Source organism: Lampris incognitus, chromosome 5 (genome assembly GCF_029633865.1).
Source record: "Lampris incognitus isolate fLamInc1 chromosome 5, fLamInc1.hap2, whole genome shotgun sequence".
Classification (NCBI taxonomy): Eukaryota; Metazoa; Chordata; class Actinopteri; order Lampriformes; family Lampridae; genus Lampris; species Lampris incognitus.
The window spans coordinates 47,736,355-47,751,058 of record NC_079215.1 but is presented as its reverse complement, the minus strand read 5'-3'; the positions used below and the strand labels follow the sequence as shown (position 1 = coordinate 47,751,058).

General features: G+C 42.4%; 1 protein-coding gene across 1 annotated transcript in view; it reads right to left on the bottom strand.

Annotated features, from left to right (window-relative positions):
* Window positions 1-327: 327 nt before the first annotated feature.
* The window catches only part of grb2a (growth factor receptor-bound protein 2a), a 58,931-nt gene continuing 44,554 nt past the window's right edge, over window positions 328-14,704 (bottom strand). The window contains exons 2-5 of the mRNA XM_056280375.1: window positions 9,566-9,663; window positions 6,794-6,916; window positions 3,970-4,144; window positions 328-1,192 (exon numbers count right to left, since the gene is read on the bottom strand). Of these exons, the coding sequence (XP_056136350.1) occupies window positions 1,010-1,192; window positions 3,970-4,144; window positions 6,794-6,916; window positions 9,566-9,663 (579 nt within the window). The 3' untranslated portion in view covers window positions 328-1,009. The remainder of the gene's footprint in view (window positions 1,193-3,969; window positions 4,145-6,793; window positions 6,917-9,565; window positions 9,664-14,704) is intronic.

The window sequence follows — 14,704 nt, the reverse complement described above, 5'->3', positions numbered from 1 at the left end:
GAGATTTGATCATATAAGCTTAAACAATATCTCTACAATATTTTTCCATGTTGTCCTTAAGATGCAGGTATTGAAACCATGTTCCTAGGTTTGATGTGATTTGTGATCTCAGTATGCTCAAATAAATATGAAATTTTCAATGTAAGTCCTTTAACTACAGTGTCTTTCACAGGCTGGGATAAGCATGAAATGTAAAGTGCAGCAAAAGCCTCGCGTGACTTTAACATGCACTTTACAATTGAATCTGACAGTACATGGGTTGTATTCCACAAATGAAATCTCTGGGAGTTTGAAAATTTGAATGCAAATCGTAGTGTTAATGGTTGTTTATATCACATGCAAAACTGGTGTGACTTTTTTCTTTTTGAAACAACATTGAATCCATTTCATCTCACATCTTGCTAGAGGGTAACATCAACACAGGATAAACCGCTAACAATAAAATCAGAAAAAAAAGCAGTCCAGTATCCAAACAGACACAGTATAAAGATACAAGTAAGTCATAAAAAATGCACACACACAAATCTTTCCAGCATTTAAAAAGCAGTGCTGATGTTCAGACACAAGTCTTTGGTCTCAGCAACCAACAATCTTAGTGATCTGTTTTTTGAGCAGATCATTAAAACAGGTGGCGGTTTGATGATTGAAGACTGCATCAAAACACAGAAATCGGCATAGTGCATAATTTAATCTACAGTTTGATCTCGACATCTTCGCCGCTGACCATCACAGGTGCTATCTGCCTGAGCGCTACAAAGCAGCAGTGGCCATGAGTAACAGTCTATGGTGGAGTAAGGTAGGCTCATTATTTCTTTTGTCTTTATTTTAAGGATAGCAGGGCCCGCTGATGGTGCTCTGCTCATACACCTTCATCACAGCACTCCAACCCTATCTTCTGTACTTTCGAGCATCTTCACATGGAATCGTTGAGGTGAAACACACAAAAAAGGTCCCGCACCTCTTTTCCCTCAATCAAGTCATGTTCCATGTCCGCCTTGAGCAAGCAAGATTACACATGGTGGTTTACCGGCGTTACATAGTTGCGTGGGAAGGTACCCATCTGGCCACGACACGCTCCTTTCCACCAGTTGGCATGGGAGTTGTCCAGCACTTGGATGATTTCTCCACGCCTGAAGCCCAACTCACCTTGCTCCTGAGGCTCAAAATCAAACAGTGCCTGGACATACAAATGCTAGGAGACGGAGAGCATACCAAAACAAGAGTTAGGATTCATGAGAAGTACAGCAGTTCTCCAAATAATGAGCTAGCTGTTCATCTGCAAAGGGTGGGAGTCATTTGAGAAAGTTTCTGATCAGATGTAATTTGCTTAATTACTTCCAAATCTTTGGTGTTTACATCCAAAGCTCCTCTAGAAGATATGGAATGGCATGACTGCCGTTCACAGAGGTGAAGATGAAATTTCACTTTCATCCCCCTAAAAAATATTAACTTTTGAGCATAATGTTCATTATTCATGTTAATGGTCAGGTTAACATAGAAAAGAGTTTACTATAGTTAATGTAAGATTTTTCTTTGAGTACAAAAATTAGGTGTTATTTTAATAAACTAGATGCAGAACTTCTTGGGTCTTCTTGGCAGTAAGTTTATGGTGCTTTGTGAGGACCATATCAGTGATTACACTTGGAAACTTAACTTACTAATTTGTGAATAGTTTTTATATAATTAACAGGATTACTGAATTATATGGATGCAATCTACTGTATAACTTCCCTCATGTACTTGACTGTTTATTTTTCTCTCCCCAATTGTGCCCATCCAATTACACCACTCTTCTGAGCCGTCCCGGTCGCTGCTCCACCCCCTCTGCTGATCCCGGGAGGGCTGCAGACTACCACATGCCTCCTCTGATACATGTGGAGTTGCCAGCCGCTTCTTTTCACCTGACAATGCGGAGTTCCACCAAGAGGACATAGCACGTGGGAGGATCACACTACTCCCCCTAGTTCCCCCTCCCCCCTGAACAGGTGCCCCGCCCAACCAAAGGAGGCACTAGTGCAGCGACCAGGACACATACCCACATCCAGCTTCCTACCTGCAGACATAGCCAATTGTGTCTGTAGGGATGCCCGACCAAGCCAGAGGTAACAGGGGGATTCGAACTGGCGATCCCAGTGTTGGTAGGCAATGGAATAAACTGCTACGCTACCCGGATGCCCCTATATATTTGACTGTTTATTATGTGCATGTGTGTCTATATCAGTGTATGACCATGCTCTTTGAGCGCTGTATCTCCTTATACCTATATGTGTGCTTTTCTGCGGTGAACCGTCAAGGCCTTCTAGGCCTTCGGTGAAGGCCTAAGACTCCACAGAAAAAGGAAAACCCTTTCATAAATATAATACAATCTTCTAATCAATCTGTTAATATCACATTACATTTTGATTTCGACTACACATACGAATTCGGGAGGCTCTGCTTGCAGTCTCTCAGCCAAAAAAAATCATCCAATCAGCTTTTTCCCTCTGTTGTAACCATGTGAGAAGACTCCTCCTGCCAGCACCTTCGGCATCTCGAGTGAAGGTCTCCGCTTTCTAAATAAGTTAGGTGTTAATACCGGATTGCCAGATTACTCAACCAATCAGATTTTGATGTGTAGTGGATGGGCCTATTCTTTAATACTTGCACAGGGTCATAGGACCTTTGCTGCATACAGCCTACATGACCGATTGTTCAGCCAATCAGCAGCAGCGCCTAGGTCGCGGTAGTTGGTGGCTAATGTTAGCTAGCATTTGTGTTATTGATTTAGTTAGCTAAGCTAGCTAGCTGTGAATGAGAATAATGTCTTAAGGAGAACTCGTGAATGATGTGGTGGCAGATTTATTAGTTACACCATTTTCAAGATGATCGTTTGGAGAAAAGCAAAGCATTGTGGAGATGGGCAGATCAACCCCACAGTTAGCGGCTCTGACCCAACCGGGGAAGATGTATGTGCGGCATTTCCAGTCAAGCACCTGTGACAGGTACCCGTGGCTCTCTGGATCTGAGCAAATCGGAAAACTACTGCTAGGCGTGCTTGCTTTTCTCATCAAAGAAGGGGTCATGGAACTACACAGGCTTCCAAAACCTGTCTTGTCTTATTTAAAAGCCAAAGGAATGCTCTGACCGTGTGATCGACCGTTTCATCCTGAAAGAAAGGAGACTGGATTTTATCTTCAAATAGACAACATTGGTGAGTCAAATGTATTTTTTTTCTACAACGATTTGATTTGCTTAATGTTTGATTTTTTTTATGCCCAGCTGGGATGTGTTTGTTGAGTTTCTTGACAGCATATTTATATGCCCAGCGGGATTACTTCCAGTAAGGCTGTGCGTTACACCATATTGCCACACGATGTCGCTGTTGTGAAAGTGAAAAGTGTCAAATAACGATGACGGTGATGATTGTGATGACAACCACTTTTGCAACTAAAACATTGTAGCATGGCAATATGACGGCTGTCTTTGGGTAATTATGAGGAGGTGACGTCTCACCGAAGGCCTAGGGCTGAAATGCACGGTCCGCTACTGGTGCTTTTGGTGTACGGTTATGACTGTGTGTGTGTGTGTGTGTGTGTATACTTGTTTTTCTAACCCGATGTGGTCCGAATGGCCCCTTTAGGATAGAAAAACCAAAAACTGCCAACCTTGTGGGGCCATTTTATGGGGCCCCACAAATAAAAGGGTCTACTTTAGGGTTAGGACTTGGTTTTAGGGTTAAGGTTAGATTTAGGGTTAGGGTAAGGGTTAAGGGCTAGGGAATGAATGTAGTCAATGATGGGGCTCCACAAGGATAGATTTGCGATGTGTATGTGTGTGTGTGTGTGTGTGTGTGTGTGTGTGTCAACATTACTGCCTCTGTTTGCATGTGTGTGCATAGCTGCATATGTTTCAACAGCTGTTAAGGTATATATAACTGCATGTGGGTCTACATTTTTAATTGGGTGTGTGTGTCTTGTGACCATGTCTGACCTGCTGTAGATGAACTTCTTCCATGTCCCGGAGCAGGATGGTTTGGCTACGGGACACTGACGAGGTGCGGTGGTATTCTACCAGCTCGTTCAGAGAGTTAAACTTTACCACCCACAGGAAGTACTTCCCTGAGCCGTCACGAAGGATTTTGAAGTGCTGGACATCATTGCCAAATCTAGATTGGGTAAAAACATGGAAGACGTTAATACCCCAAGACCTGGATGAAGGTTCTTCTTGTTTTTGTTTTACTGAAGAAAGAAGCCATAGATGAGAGAACCACAAACCAAAATGAAAAACTTTATATTTCATACATTCTCTAAAAAATTGAGGTTGAGCGCAGCACAACATAAAATGTTATTGACTCTACACTCAAGGACACCACTGATGTGTGTGGTTTGTCGAACGTGTTACTAAATCCTTATAAAAATTAATGAGCACTTTTATTCCTGGGACAAAAAAAATCTCTCATATCCAAATGTATTAAAATAGATTCTGATTAGCTTGCAAACTTGAGTCAATGGAAAAAAAAATCAATCATACAAATCAATCCAGATCACAATCCAGTCCTCCCCTTCCGTTTTTGTTAATCCCCTTCCAATGAAAATTTCATCAACGCTAACAATGCTGTTTGCCTTACTTATACACTTACGTATACACCCTGACCGGGGCAGATTTCATCAAGCCACACTGTATTAAAATTGAGGCAGAGTGAATTTATGTGGGTCAGTTATCATCTCATCTTATCAGGCTGGACAGGGAAAAAGAGTCAGCCTGCTTTAAAAGCACACACAAGCTTTTGTGTCCACTGAAAGATAAATCTCCTTGGCCTAAGCAGCCGAGACAGGGATGACAAACCATTAAACTGACAGAGGATAATCAGTGATACACGAGACTCGCCATGTGACATCACTGGCACATGAAAGCTCTTAACTACCAGAAACAAATTCTGACTGAACAATATTTTATCAAAAGAACAGAATGTCTGGTCTGCCGTTCGATTTCTTAAGCTCTCTTTATAAGAGCAAGTAATGAATGACCATACAGGTGAAAGTATTCCTTAGACCAGTGTTACTCTTTACGCGGCTCGTGAGACTTTGTTTTACGCCTCATATAGATCCACTGATAACATAACTATAACTTACTTCTATAGGTTCCGTTTGTGTCCTGTTTTAGCACATTGGAATGAATTATCCAGTAGATGGCAGCATACTGAAGATACGTCAAAGAACGTAAGCTACGTAACAGTGTGGGATCATGGGTAGATGTATAGCCTATGTGTGTAGCTTTATATTTGCTAAACATTTTTTTCATGTTGATAATGCTTATGTATAATTGCATATGTACATGCATACATTAGATGTGTTCCACTCCTAGCCTTACAAACTCACAAACAAGTATTATATAAGCATGGTACTATATTTTTTTTAAACATACACAAAGATGGTAAATATCTTGAGAGTGATGATAAAAAAACACCCGACTTACATCTGCAATCTCTGTGGCTCTTTGAAGAATGGTCTTACTCATAATGGGCTCTCCTAAGAAAATTAGTGAGTACCACTGCCTTAGACTGAACAGTGTGCGAGATGAGCTTCATATAAATCATGAAGTTGAATTAATGATTATTTTTCATGCTGTGTGCTGATCAATGTAGTAAAAGAAACTGCACTGAGGTAATTGCATGTGGACGTTGGGAGTAAAGTAATATTCTATTATCCTTGTGTGTACTAATGATCCCAAGAGCTATGCTGTCAGGAGCTTGGTTCCTGGTAGGGTCACCCAAGGTGGATAGGTCAAAGGGGAGGTTCCAGATAAAGTGCGATCCAACAAAGACCTCAACGCTGGAACTGGTGGAAGATGTCTCCAGGTCACAACGGCAGCGAAGGTGGACGAAGGCTGTAACAGAGGGTGGTCCCCAATCATCTTGGTTCTCCATGCCATTGTACTCTGGCCACCCCCTGCCAAGGACTGTATGGTGCAAGGGCTGATACACAATGCAACTCTGATTAAGCTCAGTTGCATGCGACTAAGTTGCATGAAAAAGTTTCATGTGTAACATCGGCCTAACAGAGAATGATGCAACTTGTGCACCGACAGAACTGAGATGGAGGAGAATTTGCCAATTTCAAACAGAAACAGTTATTGAAATGTTCTTTGTGTTTTTTTATTTCCACTATTCTTTCCCTTTGAGATGGCAGAAACACTCCTGTAGATGACAATTGATTGATTTACTTACTCCAGTGTTACTTTACTCAAGACAGGTTCGACTCATGTTGGCTTGCTGCTTGGCCATGGGTTGCGTCGGCGTCTTCCACTTTTTTCAACATTTTCGAGCTCTTTCATTTACAAAATGCATTGCATTATGGGACAATAGTGTCCACAATACAGCACACTCAAAATTTAACAGATTTAGTACGCATGTTGGAATTTTGAGTATATCTTGCTTTGTCAGTTTGCCACTGTGAACATGCGATACATTCGATACACAGAATTAGTATGTAGTTGTAGCGAACTGGGCACAATTCACCATAATTGGTAGACACGGGCCGTTTAAGAAAGGGTTTCCGGGTTGAGAGGGTGGAGCGAGGACTAGGATGGTTGGAGCAGCGCCGTGTTGTTGAGATGGTAATTTTGTACGGAAGAATAAATGACACATGCGTTCATGTAGTCAATGAGAGAAATTGTCCATCTCTACTTTCCTGCAATTTCCACATAGCATGCATTTGGGACACAGAGTAAATATCATGTTCATGAGGTGCTTTGCATGTAGAAAGGAAGAGGTGCATCAGTCAGAACAAACAAGGACATTAAAATGACTACCTACTTGACAGAGAGGGAGAAGTCCCCTGGAGTGCTCTCACTCTCTCTGATGAGGAAGGCCCCATCTACCCTCTGTTGGTTCAGCAACTCTTCAGCCTTGGTGCGCAGGATTTTTCCATGAAACCAGCTGTCGACATCAGGGGCACGAAAAGCAGCAAATCACACTCTTAGTATGTAAAGTCAACTGTGCATAAATTATCAGAGATGCTTGTGACAAAGGTGACCTAGATAAGCAGCATCACTTTTACTGAGCAAAAGGTGTTCTACCTTTTTACAGTTTCCTGCCTGTTTTGCATACCAAAAACACTTCCCATTGATTTTTTTTTATTTTCCCCACTTTTCTCCCCAATTGTACTTGGCCAATTACCCCACCCCACTCCGAGCCATCCCGGTCCCTGCTCCACCCTCTCTGCCGATCCGGGCAGGGTTGCAGACTACCACATGTCTCCTCCGATACATGTGGAGTCGCCAGCTGCTTCTTTTCACCTGACAGTGAGGAGTTTCACCAGGGGCATGTAGCGTGTGGGAAGATCACGCTATTCCCCCGAGTTCCCCCTCCCCTCTGAACAGGCACCCTGACCGACCAGAGGAGGCGCTAGTGCAGCAACCAGGACACATACCCACATCCGGCTTCCCACCAGCAGACACGGCCAATTGTGTCTGTAGGGACGCCTGACCAAGCCGGAGGTAACATGGGGATTCGAACTGGCGATCCCCGTGTTGGTAGGCAATGGAATAGACCACTACACCACCCGAGGCCCCAAAAGAAACTTCTAAAGCTTCTCCATCTACACAGAAAGAAAAAAAAAGTGGCATTTTTGTACATTGTGTGTTGTCAAAGCATCTCAGCATTTCGCAGCTCCAGTGAGAGAACCCTGATCACTTTACCAATTGGTCTTTTTGACGTTTATTTCTAGCCAAAGGAAAGGCTTATGTGAACAGTTTGGACTGCAAATTATAGTGAGGTTGAACTCTCCCTTCAACCCCCTCCCCCTTTCAAACTAGAAAGATAACAGGATATCCTCCTATTATCTCCAGCCCTTCCTGCACTTAACAAAAAGAAACACAAGCTTGCTTTGATTTGATATTAAGTGAGCATGAATTACTCGGTACGCAACACAAAAGGGTTTTTGAGATAAAGGACAATATCACTAATACAGAGACTTTTTTCCCCTAACAGTTGTATCGCCATCAAATGGCAGTCTCAGGTCAGTCAGTGATGAAATATTTTATGCCTCTTAACTGTCTCTGTTTATGATGAAACCTCATCATAGTTTATGAAACCAAAGCATATCATCTCCTAAAAAAAGAGCATGTTTGGCACTATTTGGCACTATCCACTGAACAAAAAAGGATTGAAGAGCTTCACGTATTCAGCTTAATTTGAATTTTCCCAATTTGGCTACAAACATTCACACAACTGGAACATTTTCATGCACTGTAAGGAAAACTGTAAGGGGAAAAGACATTGGTGGGATAATGAAGGAAACCCTAAACTCTAACATCCTCCTTCACATGCCTTCATTTTCTCCAACAGTCAGGACAGGAATGACTATGAGTCTCCAAGAGTCTCTTCACATGACTTATCTCTCGTATAAAACTCTAGCTGTACGTACATCGCCTACAAAGCTCCTCTCCAACCAATGTACATTAAAAGTTATGGTATCAAGAAATATTTCCTTGAGCCTCCAGGTTTACTTACAAAAGGGGCTATACTGGGCAAAGCAAATCAGGGAATTTGAGAGAAAACTGATTTATTCAGAAACATTCAGGCACCAGATGATGAGGCCCTTTATATAAATACAGGGATTATGGGAAGCCGAACTAAAGGAACCAGAGACCACAAGAACCTGACAGCCAGCCCAGGAGAAACCACAATCCAGCTCCACGCTCTTACTCCAGGTAACACTGCACCACCAAATCCTCCCTCATGCTGCATCTGTGGCTAGATCACCAATAAGGCAAAAATACCTAGCATTTGGGGCATTCGGGTGGTGTGGCGGTCTATTCCGTTGCCTACCAACACGGAGATCGCCAGTTCGAATCCCCGTGTTACATCCAGCTTGGTCGGGCGTCTCTACAGACACAATTGGCTGTGTCTGCGAGTGGGAAGCCGAATGTGGGACTGTGTACTGGTCGCTGCACTAGCACCTCCTCTGGTTGGTCGGGGCCCCTGTTGGGGGGGGTAGGGGGAACTGGGGGTAATAGTGTGATCCTCCCAAGCGCTACATCCCCCTGGTAAAACTCCTCACTCTCAGGCAAAAAGAAGGGACTGGTGACTCCATATGTATCTAACATGTACCTACTGGGTAATCACTAAGTACTTACTAACATTTACTAACATCACTAAGTACTTAGATTTGGGTACTTTCTTCACTATTTTTACCATCTAGTTTCCTGGTAGGTTTCTATGTACTTACTAGGTAATAACTTAGTACTGATTATCCTTTTCTTATGCATACTTTACTAATACCTTAATTTGTATTACCATGTACTGTTCTGGTAGGTTTCAATGTACTTGCTAAGTAATAACTTAGTACTTACTCTCCAGTTATTTTGGTGCTTTCCTAATAACTATATTTTGTTACCATCTAGTTCCCGAGTAAATACCAGATAATTAGGGGACTATAAAATAAAGGGTTACCAAATCTTGTAACAAGCCAGTGAAAATGGCAGTTCTCAAAGCTGGCATGACAAGCTGGTGAGGTCCAGCATGTGACTGTCGTCACGTATCATAGCAAGTATACAGCAAAAAAACTGTTCTATCATGACTTACCCATGTGGTTTGACTTCAATGTAGTTCTTGGGGACAAGGCCTTCCTTACCGTTCTGTTCAGCTTTATACCAGTTCTGGTCACAATCTTCATTCAAAACCTGCAGAGACAGGGGAAAAAAAATAAAACCTAGATCACAGTTTCCTGTACAATACAAAATTTGCAATAAGTCTATAGCTAATTACTTTTTTAATTCTCTTCCCTTTTCACCCCAATTTGGCACATCAAATTCCCTGTTCCCCCAAGGTAGCAGCATTGCACAACCCCTATGGTGGTTGGAAAGGGTGTAGGTTTCCACGTGTCCTCCAAAACACTTGGCATAACTAACAACTTCTTTTTATCTGTAGGCTTCTTCATGGTAATATAACTCATGCTGAGGCCCATGCCATTTCCCACACTGCAGCTATACAGGCAACCTGTAACAGAAACCACTTGCAAATGTGAGACAGAATACCCCTGCTGGCTACCCACCTAGGAACATTGTCAATTATACTTCCTATGATGCCAAGCCAAGCCAGAGACAACAACAGACCTTGACATAATTGTTTTTTGACAGTCCACAAAAAGCAATTTCACTCCCAGTCACTACATGGACTCGAGACCAATGGTGGGACAGATTCTGTCGAGTCTAAAATTGAACAAGGCTGATGGAAAAGCAGACCGTATAGCGCTAATTGGCCATAAAACAGTCAATGAACCTGAACAGCATCATCTGATGTCTCTGGAAAGTCTCTGCCTCAGCCTGTGTGTGTGTGTGTGTGTGTGTGTGTGTGTGTGTGTGTGGGTCCGTCCCCAGGATCAACTGCATTTTGTAGGCCATCACTGACCCCAGTCTACCTCCTCTGAGAGCCCATCTGTCACTACCACCATGTTCCAGTGCAGCCACCAGGGAGACTGAAACCCTTTGTCCAGGGTAAGGCCTTCCTCCCACCAACACACTCACAAACCAACGGCTGTTTCCAATCTATAATGTACGCCACGAAATGTAACCTAACATTTTCTCGATTAATAAAGAGCACCTAGGTTTGTATTCCTTTCAAAACTAACCTTTACTGGTCTCTCCTTGGGGTGCCACAGGGTTCTGGCAGTGGGTTAAAATTGCATACATATCTCTCTCACATTCATCTGTGTTTCATAATCGGCAGACACAGTTTAGACACAAAGAGTCAACTGAAAAGGAACCCTTTCCACACAAACACTGACCTCTTGCCATGGGTGGTACAAATTCAATTCAGCTAGGGCAACAGTGTTGGCCGAGTGTTTTCTTCACACAGATGTACTGAATCATTACCCATGGTCAGGAAATTGGAGTCATTTCCCATGAATTTAAACTGGACAGACATTCACCCACTGCCAATGGTCATTTAATCAAGTATATGAAACTGGACAAGTGGAAGCTCAAACTAAACAAGACTAGGTCAAAACCTAGTACATGGCTGGACCGTGTATGGTCAATGTTCGAATGTGTGGCCAGTTAGAGGGATCGTGTAACATTGGGCTGGTGTAGGCGGAGTGAGCTAGTGGCATGTGGCTAGTTAGCAAGAACCCCGGGATAGCTGATTAGCTCAGAGTCGACAGACAACGAGATGGGGGTTTCCATACTGCTACTTTATCATGCATACAATGCCAGGTCTCCACGCCACTACGTTCACCAATTGAACAATACTAACTCATATCGCTCACTTGCTCAGGCAGTCAGTCAGTCAGTTAGTCAGGGATATTCGCGTTTGTAGTCCAGCCAAAAAGGTTCCTTAGACGTCAGTAAAACATTCATGGGTCATTTGGATTTGGACAGACAAGTTTCTAGGTACACTGTAAATTCTAACAAGTTTAAGTTTACTTTAAAAAAAAAACGAAACCGATTATCTAGGGGAAAGTAAGCAAATGAACTTATTGTGTGAAGTTATGTGAAACCATTTCACATAACTTGACGCAATTAAGTTCATTTATGTACTTTCCCCAAAGTAATTGGTTTCCTTTTTTTTAAGCAAATGTAACTTTTAGAATTTACAGTGTATTGTGAAACTTTCCACTTTGCTGAATCGTCTCATTGGGTCCAAGCGTCCAGTGTATTTTAGTGACTTACAGTACCTAACTCTCACTTAGGTCATATGAGAGACAGAACAGATTACACATGCACACAGTAATTCATAGTCTACTGACGGCTCATACATTGATGCATACAAGCACACATGTGGCCCTACACACAGGCTAAGGAGCGCTCCATCACATTGGCTCACAATGGAAACAAGATGACAGTTTGACATTGGAGTTAACCATGGGAATTGATGGGGGGAAAAAAACATTACCACCATCTTTGGCTCTCGTTGCCTACATCCAGTTTGAGTAAACATATTAATTTTGGTCTAATGCAGCTACTGAATGTTGGCACCATTTCCTCCAGGCCAGACGAAGTGGACTGATTAACTGTCAGAACATTAAGACGAGGGATTTGGTTTTGTAACCACACAAAAATCACAGTAAATTTTTCAGGTAGTTGATGCGACAAAAATATACTTGAAAGAGCTACATTTCAAACACACCCTTTTCCTCAACAATAGTAACATAACTTTTACAATAAGGCTAAGAGCGATTGGTAATCAATTATACATGGCAAAATGGAAGATGTCACGTCTTCCGATGGAAGAGAGGGAGAGCGAGAGCGAGAGAAAGAGAGAGCACAAGCAAACACATTTTTAACAGTAGAAGGATGGCAGGAGAACAATTTCCTGTGCTCTTCTTCATATGTGCACTTTTTTACATTTCTTTCACTAGAAGAAATCTTACTTTTAGTAAACAATTTGTTAAAGCAGATGTGACATTTAAATGTTAGTGTAATTTCTTTGCAAAAAAAAAAGAAGAAAAAAAAAAGCAAACACCGAGGCAGTCTACAGCTTGGGATTCAGCACTTTCCCTACAAAAAGAAATGTGCCTACATGCAAAATGTGCCCCAGTTTCTCATCTTTGCCAACGCCCCCTCCTCCCTGAAAATTTTAGAAGGGGTAAACCAACAAAAGAAGAAAACAAGACAGAAGACAGCAGACAATGTCCCCCAGAAAGATGTTGCACTAAGTGGTTATAGTCACTAGAACCACTAGAACCACATACACTAGAATCTAGTGTATGTGTTTAGTGCAATCTGGGTCATTAGGTAAATATTTTACATGTAAAATGGCTTGCCCACTTAATAGAATAGAATAGAATAGAATACCCTTTATTAGTCATTTTGTACATACATACAAATTAAATTTCCTCTCTGCATTTAATCCAGCCTATTGTATAGCAGCAGTGGGCAGCCGCAGCGCCTGGGAACCAACTCCAATTCTTCTTTCCATTGCCTTGCTCAGGGGCATAGACAGGCGTATTAACCCTAACATGCTGGTCTTTTTGATGGTGGGAGGAAACTGGAGCACCTGGAAGAAACCCACGCAAACACGGGGAGAACATGCAAAATCCACACAGAAATGACTTGGGACGGCCTGGGGTACGAACCCTGGACCTTCTTGCTGTGAGGCAACAATACTAACCACTGGGCCACCATGCCGCCACGGTGACATAATGTGAAGCATTATGTTTATTGTGCAAAGAAGCGCGAGGGGTATTAGATTGGTTACACGCGAATATGATGTTTTCAGTATATGACGTGATTCAGTCAGTGATTAGTGTGTTTGCCCGTTTAACTCAATTTAGAGTCAAAGACAACTGAGAGAAGGGAGGGAGGCATCACAGATAAGTTGCCGTCCCACTCCGTAGGGCTCATACTTGCAATCACCCACACACCCGGGTAACGTAGTGTCTTATTCACACAACACCTGAATACCTTTGGAGCAGGATCCCACTCTGATCTCTGTTGTTGTGGGGCAAGACAGACAACCACATAGCCAGTTCAGAAAAAAAAAATGCTTAATTTAGAAAAAGAAAAGAAAAAAAGAGAAGCATAGCAAGCATAAGCGAGATTATTTTGGATATGAATAGAGAGGAAGAAAACGGGCTTCTCTGTGACCCACTTTCAATCATTTCAGAAGACACTGAAGAAAATATTCTACTACTCTATGAAAATGATTTAGACAGGCGCTGTGAGAGTCAACAGATGCTTAGCATACATACGCTGGAGGGGCACAGACCAAATGAGTCCAAACACCTCCAACTGTGTCTGGTTGAATCCCACCCCCAGTCATTACGTGATCTGAACTACAACAAAAAATCAAAGCAAGCGCCACAGGGGTAAAATAGATACCCGTTTAATGAGATTAAACTAGACGAGACAGATGCTATTGTGCAGTCACTTCGGCATTGTATTTGCTTCACCTGGCTCCCTGTGGATGGATTTTATAGACAGAAGAAGAAAATAAGAAAGCCACTTTATTTTGCCATCGTATTCTTACAACAAATTGTATTCTTACAATAAAATTTGTTCTCTGCATTTAACCCAGCTTAGTCTATCTTTTTTGTAACAGTAGTAGTAGTAGCAGTAGCAGTAGTGTAAGTAGTAGCAGTAGTAGTAGTAACAGCAGCAGTAGTAGAAGTAGTAGTAGCAGCAGTAGTAGTAGTAGTAGTAGTAGTAGTAGCAGCAGCAGCAGTAGCTGTAGTAGTAGCAGCAGCAGTAGTGGTAGTAGTAGCAGTAGCAACAGCAGTAGTGGTAGTATAGGAGCAGTGGGCAGCTGCAGCACCTGGGGACCAACTCCAGTTCTTCTTTCCATTGCCTTGCTCAGGGGCACAGACAGGAGTATTAACCCTAACATGCATGTCTTTTTGATGGTGGGAGGAAACCCACGCAGACACGGGAGAACATGCAAACTCCACATGGAGAGGACCTGGGATGGCCTGGGGTTCAAACCCAGGACCTCCTTGCTATGCTAACCACTGGGTCAGAAAACCTATTGGTTTGTGGTTAGCAAAATATGATTTCTGGTCTCAGGACCCTTTCTTCATTGGAGCTGGTGTGACCAGTGCGTACGAACATCTTTTTTTTTTAATTTCTTCATCTGAGAGACTTATTCTGACACTTTGTAGCCATGTTTTGCTTCAGCAAAGCAAAACACAACTCCTCTTTCAACACTTATTTCCTGTGGTTTCTGAGTCTTTCACACTCGTATAGCGACAGACATGTGTACAGACTGCTCAAATCTTATGACTCCCTA